Here is an 11,922-nt window from a genome sequence, read left to right on the forward strand (position 1 = left end):
AGTTTCAGAATCTGCAAATATTTTGTCTGTAAGTGCCCCAGAACTCATTCTACAGGCGAAACCAAGATGATGCATCACCCAGGAATTAGCAGAATTTCTGAAGCTCTGTTTTCCATTCTCTCCTTATATGGCTGTGATTGCGCAACGAATGAGCCTACACTTTCTGTCGTTCGCCCAAGGTCTTAGCAGCATTGTGACGTATTTGTAGGCATATCATTGGAAGATTGACCATAAGAGACTACATTTTCCAAGTGTCCGCCTGGTGTCCTGCGTCGAATTCGGTGCGCAATTGCCAGCTGCTTCCACTTTACCATTTGATTCAGGGGAGAAAGCATGTGTCCAAGAACGATGTATCAATGAAGAGATATGTGAAAAACACCTTGATGATTGATTCTAAACAACGTTTGCCATGTTTTCAGTCGATATTATGGAGTTAATTTGGAAAAAAGTTTGCGTTTTGAGGACTGAATTTATGGATTTTTTTTGGTAGCCAAATGTGATGTATAAAACGGAGCTATTTCTAATACACAAGGAATCTTTTTGGAAAAACTGAGCATCTGCTATCTAACTGAGAGTATCCTCATTGAAAACATCAGAAGTTCTTCAAAGGTAAATGATTTTATTTGAAGGCTTTTATGTTTTTGTTAATGTTGCGTGCTGGATGCTAATGCTAATGCTAACGCTAAATGCTAACGCGAAATGCTAACTCTAGCTAGCTACTTTTACACAAATTATTGTTTTCCTATGGTTGAGAAGCATATTTTGAAAATCTGAGATGACAGTGTTGTTTACAAAAGGCTAAGCTTGAGAGATGGCATATTTATTTCATTTCATTTGCGATTTTCATAAATAGTTAACGTTGTGTTATGCTAATGAGCTTGCTGATAGATTTACACAATCCTGGATACAGGGGTTTTTTCATAGCTAAACGTGACGCAGAAAACGGAGCGATTTGTCCTAAACAAATAATCTTTCAGGAAAAACTGAACATTTGCTATCTGAGAGTCTCCTCATTGAAAACATCTGAAGTTCTTCAAAGGTAAATTATTTTTTTGAATGCTTTTCTGTTTTTTTGTGTAAATGTTGCCAGCTGAATGCTAATGCTAAATGCTACGTTAGCCATCAATACTGTTACACAAATGCTTGTTTTGCAATGGTTGAGAAGCATATTTTGAAAATCTGAGATGACAGTGTTGTTAACAAAAGGCTAAGCTTGAGAGCTAGCATATTTATTTCATTTCATTTGCGATTTTCATGAATAGTTAACGTTGCGTTATGGTAATGAGCTTGAGTCTGTATTCACGAACCCGGATCCGGGATGGGGAGATCAGAAAGGTTAACCTGTTGAGTGTAGCAGGCAGTATTTTGATGTTTGGATGAAAAACGTACCAAAATGAAACTGCCTATTTCTCAGGCCCAGAATCTTGAATATGCATACAATTTGCTGTATTTCCTAAAAGCTCTCTGTTCCATAGCCTGCCTTCGCTCCATTTAAAGGGATATCAACCAGATTCCTTTTCCTATGGCTTCCCCAGGGTGTGAACAGTCTTTAGACATAGTTTCAGGCTTTTAATTTGAAAAATAAGTGAGAAAGATCACATCGCATCATTGTATGGCTGGGTGCCAGCAGCGTTTTGCATGCGCAACAGCTAGGAGCAGACATTTTCTCTCTCCTATTGAAGAAGCTACAGTCCCGGTTGAAATATTATCGATTATATATTGTAAAAACAACCTGAGGATTGACTATAAAAAACGTTTGACATGTTTCTACGAACTTTACGGATACTATTTGGAATATCAGCCCGGTCTTGACCGCTCGAGCCTGTGGATTCCTGAACATAACGCGCTAACAAAAATAGGTATTTTGGATATAAAAATTATCTTTATGGAACAAAAGGAACATTTGTTTAACTGGGAGTCTCGTGAGTGCAACATCCGAAGATCATCAAAGGTAAGCGATTAATTTATTGCTTTTCTGACTTTCATGACCAATCTACTTGGCTGCTAGCAGTTTGTAATGTTTTGTCTACTGAGAGAGATGTCCAAACTGAATTGGTCCACCCACACAGACAGCATCGTGAAGAAGGCGCAGCAGCGCCTCTTCAACCTCAGGAGGCTGAAGAAATTTGGCTTGTCACCAAAAGCACTCACAAACTTCTACAGATGCACAATCGAGAGCATCCTGTCGGGCTGTATCACCGCCTGGTACGGCAACTGCTCCGCCCACAACCGTAAGGCTCTCCAGAGGGTAGTGAGGTCTGCACAACGCATCACCGGGGGCAAAATACCTGCCCTCCAAGACACCTACACCACCCGATGTCACAGGAAGGCCATAAAGATCTTCAAGGACAACAACCACCCGAGCCACTGCCTGTTCACCCTGCTATCATCCAGATGGCGAGGTCAGTACAGGTGCATCAAAGCTGGGACCGAGAGACTGAAAAACAGCTTCTATCTCAAGGCCATCAGACTGTTAAACAGCCACCACTAACATTGAGTGGCTGCTGCCAACACACTGACTCAACTCCAGCCACTTTAATAATGGGAATTGATGGGAAATGATGTAAAATATATCACTAGCCACTTTAAACAATACTACCTAATATAATGTTTACATACCCTACATTATTCATCTCATATGTATACGTATATACTGTACTCTATATCATCTACTGCATTTTTATGTAATACATGTATCACTAGCCACTTTAACTATGCCACTTTGTTTACATACTCATCTCATATGTATATACTGTACTCAATACCATCTACTGTATCTTGCCTATGCCGCTCTGTACCATCACTCATTCATATATCTTTATGTACATATTCTTTATCCCCTTACACTTGTGTCTATAAGGTAGTAGTTTTGGAATTGTTAGCTAGATTACTTGTTGGTTATTACTGCGTTGTCAGAACTAGAAGCCCAAGCATTTCGCTACACTCGCATTAACATCTGCTAACCATGTGTATGTGACAAATAACATTTGATTTGATTTGATTTACATAAACGCTTGGTATGCTTTCGCCGAAAAGCTTTTTTGAAATCTGGCACGACAGGTTTATTAACAACAAGCTAAGCTGTGTTTTGCTATATTGCAGTTGTGATTTCATTTTTAGTAATTTAATTTGAATTTGGCGCTCTGCAATTCAGCGGATGTTGACGAAAATGACCACGGTAACGGGGTGGGTGCAACAAGATGTTAAGTTCCTATATGTTGTTATGATCACACCGTTAATCACAGGCATACACCCCCGCCCTTCTTCTTACCAGAGAGATGCTTGTTTCTGTTGGCGCGATGCGTGAAGAAATCAGGTGGCTGTACCGACTCTGATAGCGTTTCTCGAGTGATCCATGTTTCCGTGAAACAAAGAACGATACAGTCTCTGATGTCTCTCTGGAAGGCAACTCTTGCTCGGATTTCGTCTACCTTGTTGTCAATCGACTGGACATTGGCGAGTAGTATGCTCGGGTTCGGTGTGCGATGTGCTCGTCTACGGAGTCCGACCAGAAGACCACTCCATCTGCCTCTTCTGCGGCGCCGTTGTTTTGGGTCGCCGGCTGGGATCCGATCCATTGTCCTGGGTGGTGGGCCAAATAGAGGATCCGCTTCAGGAAAGTCGTATTCCTGGTTGTAATGTTGGTGAATTGATGTTGCTCTTATATCCAATAGTTCCTCCCGACTGTATGTAATAAAACCTAAGATTTTCTGGGGTAACAATGTAAGAAATAACACATAAAAAAAACAAAATACTGCATAGTTTCCTAGGAACGTGAAATGAGGCGGCCATCTCTGTCGGCGCCTGAAGGTCTTGTGGTTTGTAAATGGAGTTGTCTATCTCCTAGGCTAGTTACTCGCCAGTGTTTGAGAGCCCAGCCTTCCAAATATGTTCCCGTAGTTTTGCTTTCCTTATGCATTGCTTGCTTGCTTTGCTCTGCTTTGCGTTGCTAGGAAATTCATTATTCGATCTACAGACTAAGGTGTAGGAGGAGACACAGGACCACTTGGGACCCGGATGCCAAGACGACAACTCAAATGTCACATCCTCGCATATAGTTGATTACAATTAAAATATGAATAACCTGCTTTATAAGATCAACTCAATGGCCTTGTAATTAGTTGGGAGTTCGAACACAGGTGAAATCATTAAAAAAACTGAAAAAATGGGACCCAATTCATCTTTACTTGGCACTCTGCATTAAGGAGATAGATTGGGGTAAGGCCCTGCAATAGACTAGTGTCCTGTCCTGGTCGTTTACTTGTACATCAAGCTGCCTCACGCTACAGAAACAGGAAATAGGCTCCCCCTCCTATGAGCCAAGACAAGGCTCATCAAATAAAAAATGTATTCATCACATGCTGTAAACTAACAGTGAAATGCTTACATTGGGGGCATTCCCAACAATGCAGAGAGAAAGAAAATAGAAAAGTATTAACGTAATAATAAATACACAATGAATAAACAATAATACAATGACTCAATGTGCAGGGGAACAAAGTAATTGAAGTAGATATGTTCATATAACTAGGAATAAAGTCATTAGGCAACATGATGGATAATAAATGTTGCAGCAACATATGTGATGAGTCAAATAAGTTGAGGATCCAGTTGCAGAGGGAGGTGTTCAGTACCAGGGTCTTTAGCTTAGTGGTGAGCTTGGAGGGCACTAGGGTGTTGAACACTGAGCTGTTATCAATGGATAGCATTCTCACATACAGTAACTTCGGAAAGTACTCAGACCCTGTGACTTTTTCCACATGTTTATACATTACAGCCTTAATCTAAAATGTATTAAATAAATCTACACACAATACCCCATAATGATAAAGTGAAAACAGATTTTTAGAAATGACCCTTTTCTATGAGATCCGAAATTGAGCTCAGGTACGTCATGTTTCCATTAATCATCCTTGAGATGCTCCTACAACATGATTGGCATCCACCTGTGTAAGTTTAATTGATTGGACATGATTTGAAAAGGCACACACCTATCTATATAAGGTCCCACCATTGACAGGAATTGTCCATAAAGCTCAGAGACAAGATTGTGTCTAGGCACAGATCTGGGGAAGGGTGCAAAAAAACTTCTGCAGCATTGAAGGTCTCCAAGAAGACAGTGTCCTCAATCATTCTTAAATGGAAGAAGTTTGGAACCACCAAGACTCTTCCTTGAGCTGGCTGCCCAGCCAAACTGAGCAATCGGGAGAAAAAGGAATTGGTCAGGGAGGTGATCAAGAACCCAATGGTAACCCTGACAGACCTCTAGAGTTTCTCTGTGGAGATAGGAGAAACTTTCAGAAGGATAACCATCTCTGCAGCATTCTATCAATTAGGCATTTGTGCTATAGTGACCAGACAGAAGCCACTCTTCAGAAAAAGGCACATGACAGCCCTCTTGGAATTTGCCAAAAGGCACTTAAAGACTCTCAGACCATGAGAAACAAGATTCTCTGGTCTGATGAAACCAAGATTGTCTTGCCCATTCATGCTCTGAATGGCACACCATGTCTCAATTAAAAATCCTTCTTTAATCTGTCACCTCCTCTTCATCTACACTGATTGAAGTGGATTTAACAAGTGATATCAATAAGGGATCATAGCTTTGACCTGGATTCACCTGGTCAGTCTGTCATGGAAAGAGCAGGTGATGTTTATGTGTTATACAGTGTATATAATCCTTGTCTTTGTCAGGGTGCCCGCACATCAGCCTCTCTTGCGCCGTCTATTTCTATTCGTTTCAGGATTAGGGCGTGGTCTCGGGTGACCAGTATGTCTTGCACTGCCAATTCGTTGAAGTAGAAATCTTCGTCCAAATCGAGGTAATTGATCACTGTTCTGATGTCCAGAATCTCTTTTCGGTCATAGAAAACATTGGCGGAAACATTATGTACCAAAAAAAGTTCAGATCAGCGCAAAAAACAGCAGATTTGTTCAGGAGCCCGTAAAATGGCAGATATCCATTCCAGTGCCATTATTTCTAGTATACTTAATCTGCTTAACCCTTAGCCAATTTCTGCGGGCCAGCGGAAATCTCATTAACATAATAAAAATCCCCATCAAAATCCATCAATTTAAACTAGAGATATCTATTTTTTTACATGAGCTCAATCCACCGCATCTGCGTTTATAAAACATGAATGGAACTATACATGGTAATAGTTTAGTGCCTAAAATGAAGGGATAAATACAGTACAAGTAAAAAAAAAATGTTTCCTGAGATCTCTCAGATATAGGACAGACACTTCAGAACAAACTACCTTTTGATTTTTTTGGCACTATCTGTTGTTGCATGTAGTAAATCTGTCATTCAGCGGGATGATATTGGCTAATAGCAGTAATGGCAAATTCAATGTTTCATCCAATCATTATTTATTTGACACCTTAGAGGCCTTAAAATACTAAATCAAGTAGCGAAATAATCCTTGGTATGACCATCTTAAAACAATTCCATATGTTAGCTTAGAAATATGCAATCAGACCTTGAACTGGCTCAAACTGCTAAACATACCAGACACGTACCAGACAACATGACAAAATATTAGATGTCTCACTGTTCAACTGAAAGTGTATCTATCAGTTTCATATCAACCACTATTTGTTATGATGCATGCATACATAATTAAACATGTCTATATAATCTTGCGATTCAGAAAACACAATTTGCCATTAACTGCTATTGCTACTAGCTACATCAGTTAGTACTATGTCCTTGCATCCAATATGTAATTTACTCTCACATATTGCATATGGAATGTGAATGCATGTACACAGAAGGATTCTGTATTAAAACCTCTTACGGATCATACCCTTTTTTTTTTACATTTTCACCTAAAATGACATACCCAAATCGAACTGCCTGTAGCAAGGATATGCATATTCTTGATAACATTTGAAAGGAACCACTTTCAAGTTCTTGAATATGTGAAATTAATTTAGGAGAATATAACACATTAGATCTGGTAAAGGATAATACAAACAAAAAAACTATTAATTATTTCTTTATCATATTTGAAATAAAAGAGAAAGGCTATAATTATTACAGTTTAGACGCTATTTAGATTTTGACCACTAGATGGGAGCGGTGTATATGCAAAGTTTCAGACTGATCCAGTGAAGCATTGCAATACTGCACACATTTTTTTATCAAGTGTCCCCAAATGTGCCGAATTGGTCAACTGATAAATTTTTTATGTTCTCTGTACTTGAAAATGTAAGTTTACACACTACCGGGAAGGTCATACATGATGGAAAATGAGCTTCCCGACAGAAAATACACTAACCTTTACACATCTAGATGGCCGGGAGGGATGGGTGTGGGGCCAGAAACAGCAGGGGTTCAAACTTTAAAACCCAGATCCTACATTTGAATATATCAAACAGAACTATGCTACATTTTATCTTTGGGACCCTCAGGATGACACATCAGAGCAATATTACTGAATGTAAGTACATTATTTACCTTCAGAGGTGAATGTATCAAATCAAGTGCTGTGATAAAAGTTTTTTGTTGTTGTGCACTCTTAAACATTAGCATGGCATTTATTCACTGTAACAGCTACTGTAAATTGGCCAGTGCTGTTAGATTAACAAGAATTTAAGCTTTCTCCATATAAGACATGTCTATGTCCTGGAAAGTTGGATGTTACTTACAACTTCATTCTATTCACATTAGCAACAGCTGTCCCGGTATAGGGATGTCGATCCCGTAGAGGATAAATGTGTTACTTAGACCACACCATGGCCTAAAGTCTCCTTTGTCTCCGGCCAAGTCAATTTATCGTAAATTACGGGTCAACAAATATCAAATTAGTTGAGCAAACTGCAAGGAGATATTTTTCATGTTGAATGAGTCCTTGTTAGTAAGAAGAAGGCCCTCTTCACCCACTGTCCTCTCTGTGAAGGTAGAGTTAGTGTTGAAAGGGTTGACCACATGGTGAGAACTGTTATCAGAGCTCAGAGTCAACATGCCCTTAGGCTCTGGCTGGCACAACTGTTATTCGAACAAGTCATGCTGTCTCTGAGAAATTGTGTGTAGCACAACTTAAAGAAATACACTTTTTTGAGGGGAGAGACAGTTATTTTCTATGGTGGATTTGTCAAGCTAACCCAGGTGTTCCTTCCTGTGTGGAAATAATGGGAAAATCAAACTGTCTGTTGAACTGGCTGTATGAGCCCTGCCTCGCATCAGCACAGCTCCCCATCACAAATAGATCACACACAGCTACCACTCTAGAAAGATATGTCCAAATAATAATGACCGTGCTTGAAATACATACCTTGACCACAGGGGGATGCTGACGCACTATTTGAGTTATATTGAAGAAGGAGAAGGACAGTCTATTCCAGCACCCATGCTTTTTATTAAAATTTTTCCCTTATCCTTTCTTCATTTCAATTGAATACATTCTATGTGTGTGTGTGTGTTGAACCATGCATTGCTTTCCCCTGTGAATACTCCAATTGAATACCCATATGGGAAATGTTTATTGTGAATTACCACAGGGAGGAGGAACAAATTGTGGAATAATATTTTGTTCCCCTTGCTTTAAAAAATTAGTGTGAGCGATGTAAATTCAATATGGGCAGTCCCAGGCAGAGATTCCATTGGGTTTGACGCTTAAAAGAGTATCTGTAAGTTAAGGGAAATACCTTACAGATGAATACCCATACACCCCCCTGGAAAGATCAGTGTATTTTGCTGCATGATGCATTGTCAGTAGGCTATGTAATGTTTGTTGTCAGGTCAGTACTCAGTACATAACATACAGTATGTTGCTAAGGAACAACATGTGTGGGAGATTTGGTCACTTCATCAAGTTAATGTGCGGGGGCACCGGTTAGTTGAGGTAACTGAGGTAATATGTACAAGTAGGTAGAGTTAAAGTTACTATGCATAGAATATAAACAGAGAGAAGCAGCAGGGTAAAAGAGGGGTCTGGGAAGCCCTTTGATTAGCTGTTCAGGAGTCTCATGGCTTGGGGGACCTCAACATGGCGCTCCGGTACCACTGCCGTGCGGTAATTGATCAAATGCATTCTATTACATTTCCCCATGCAAGTAGCACTGCATATTATATCTTAGCCTATATTTTCACAAACTATGCTGTATTAGCAATATTATAACCAACACCATATACCACCATATAGGCTACCAATACCATTCCGATTGATTCATAGTTCATAAACCACTGTTTAATTCTCTCTATGATCTCTCTCCAGTGATTGTGGTCCTCTACGTGGGTCTGAGACGACAGAACAAGAAGGAGACCCTGATGACGTCCAAGGAGGACATCCGTGACAATGTGATCCACTATGACGACGAGGGCGGGGGCGAAGAGGACACCCACGCTTTCGACATGGGAACCCTCTGCAACCCCAAAGTCATCAAGGAGAAACTCCTGAAAGAGAACCGGGACCTTTTCCGACGTGATGTCAAACCCGAGACAAAAAACGGCAAAAACCAACTGCCTGTTTCCCAAGACAGTGCAGATATCTGCAACTTCATCAATCAGCGACTGAAAGAAAACGATGTGGACAACTCAGCCCCACCCTATGACTCTTTAGCTACCTATGCCTATGAAGGGGAGGGCTCTGTAGCGGAGTCGCTCAGCTCCATCGAGTCTCTGGTTGTAGATTCCAATGAGGACTATGATTACCTCAACGAATGGGGTCCTCGATTTAAGACTCTGGCAGGAATATTTGGAGAGCAGTCGGACACTCAGTCAGACACAACGACAACAACAGAAAACAGACTTTGATTATGTTATTCATCGAATCCAAAAGTGGACATAATATGCCATTATTTTAGTTTTTTTTCCCTTAATTTCAGGGTTTTCTATTTTAGCAAATGAATTTGTTTGTCAATCTTTTTCTTGTGGGTTTTTCCTATCCTCATTCACAAAGATGTATAAAAGGAGGATAGATAGCTAGATGAAAAAGACAGCCTTTCAACTACTTTTATAGTGAATGTTGTTTTATGTCTTATTTATTCTACTTTGTTTTCTCACTGCTAGGGAAAGACAGAAACACAGAAAATGCAAGCATTTTCTTCTTTGATATCCTTATAAGTGCCTCAATAATTGTTTTCTTATTTTTTTTATTCTCTCTATCTCTCTCTCTCTCAATCTGGTCACGCAAGCATAGGCTGACTGGCAGACAGAGGCATGTGGGTTTGAGACTACTCTCAGTTGGACAAGTTATGGGACAATTATGTGGCCCAAGTTTGGCCAAAGATATTTTGAATGTTATTTATTATTATTTATTTATTGTGATGGAGTTTTTTGGGGGAGGGGTTTCTTCGTTAACGTATTTATCTATTTATCTCTTAATCATACACATATTTGGGGGGGGGACACTTGAGGATTTTGTAATTATTCCATGGCTCAAACGAAAATGAAAGTTTCAGTTAGGTGAGTCAGGTGTATTGACTTGTACTTGTAAAAATGTATTTAGGGCTAACCAAGATCATGCAGTTCAGTCAATGTAATAAACACTGTTTTCTTAAATAAACACCACTGGTAAAAACAAATGTTTCATTGATTTATGTTTTGTTCTATTTTGTTTTGGTTTTGGGAAAGAACATTCTCAATCTGGTTTGGCTTTGTGTGAAATTGTAATATTATTCTTATCCAGAAACAGAATACCATGTTTGATTAAATAAGGTACCGATAGCCTCAGTCTACTGCAATACTGTCCGGGGCCTGCGAGCTGATCTAATGTCTAGGAATTTTGGTGACAATATTGACAATGGGGAGCATTCCATCGATAATGGAACAGAAATGGGAACAGACAGCATTGTAAGCTTGGAGCCTTCCATATTAATAACAGGCTGATCCCCAGAGGCCAGAGTATGGCGGAGTAACTGTGAGTGTTTGTTTAATGAAACAGTCACCCCCTTCGCTCTGTATCAATTTTGAATAGTTGGCTTCTGCCATTACGAATGTATTGTTTGATCTCTGTGGCTGTTGTAATGGACCAGTATGCCCCTGTGCTCTAGTGTGGCCTTTCTGAAAATCACAACACTGCCATTTCAGCAATGAGTCACCCTGTTACTGACATTGACCAGATGCAGACAGACCAAATACAGACATCAGCAGTAGGGGAGGCTCACCAACCTGCATAAACATGAGAGAGAGAGCTAGCTAGCAGACAGATACTGAATTGATAAAGAGAAAACAAAGCAAATACTGGTGATGGGAGGACACGCTATATATACAAAAGTATGTGGAGACCCATTCAAATTGATGGATTTGGCTATTTCAGCTACACCCGTTGCTGACAGGTGTATACATACGAGCACACAGCCATGCAGTCTCCATAGACAAACATTGCCAGTAGAATGGCCTTACTGAAGAGCTCAGTGACTTTCAACGTGGCACCGTCATAGGATGCCACCTTTCCAACAAATCATTGTCAAATTTATGCGCTGCTAGAGGTGCCCCGGTCAACTGTAAGTGCTGTTACTGTGAAGTGGAAACGTATAGGAGCAACAACGGCTCAGCCGAGAAATGGTAGGCCACACAAGCTCACAGAACGAGACCGCCGAGTGCTGAAGCGTATAAAAATCGTCTATCCTCAGTTACAGGACTCACTACCGAGTTCCAAACTGCCTCTGGAAGCAACATCAGCACAATAAGTGTTCGTCGAGAGCTTCATGAAATGGGTTTCAATTCCAGAGCAGCCGCACACTAGCCTAAGATCATCATGTGCAATGCCAAGCAACGGCTGGAGTGGTGTAAAGCTTGCTGTCATTGGACTCTGGAGCAGTAGAAATGCATTCTCTGGAGTGATATAATAAATGCTTCACCATCTGGCAGTGGTATTACCCTCCTACCATTTGTAAGACAGTGAAAGAACTAGCATTCCTGTTCAGTGCATAATTAACAACGGTTAAACCTTTTTGGTCAAGGATTTTCTCAAT

At 40.2% G+C, this 11,922-nt stretch overlaps 1 protein-coding gene across 1 annotated transcript in view; it reads left to right on the forward strand.

The window, feature by feature from the left end:
- LOC110490017 (cadherin-12) overlaps nucleotides 1-10,530 on the forward strand; it is a 200,358-nt gene extending 189,828 nt beyond the window's left edge. Inside the window, exon 12 of the mRNA XM_021563093.3 lies at nucleotides 9,222-10,530. Within this exon, the coding sequence (XP_021418768.2) occupies nucleotides 9,222-9,760 (539 nt within the window). The 3' untranslated portion in view covers nucleotides 9,761-10,530. The remainder of the gene's footprint in view (nucleotides 1-9,221) is intronic.
- Nucleotides 10,531-11,922: the final 1,392 nt, after the last annotated feature.

The sequence above is a fragment of the Oncorhynchus mykiss genome, chromosome 15, assembly GCF_057628025.1.
Source record: "Oncorhynchus mykiss isolate SJ-2025 chromosome 15, ASM5762802v1, whole genome shotgun sequence".
NCBI lineage: Eukaryota > Metazoa > Chordata > Actinopteri > Salmoniformes > Salmonidae > Oncorhynchus > Oncorhynchus mykiss.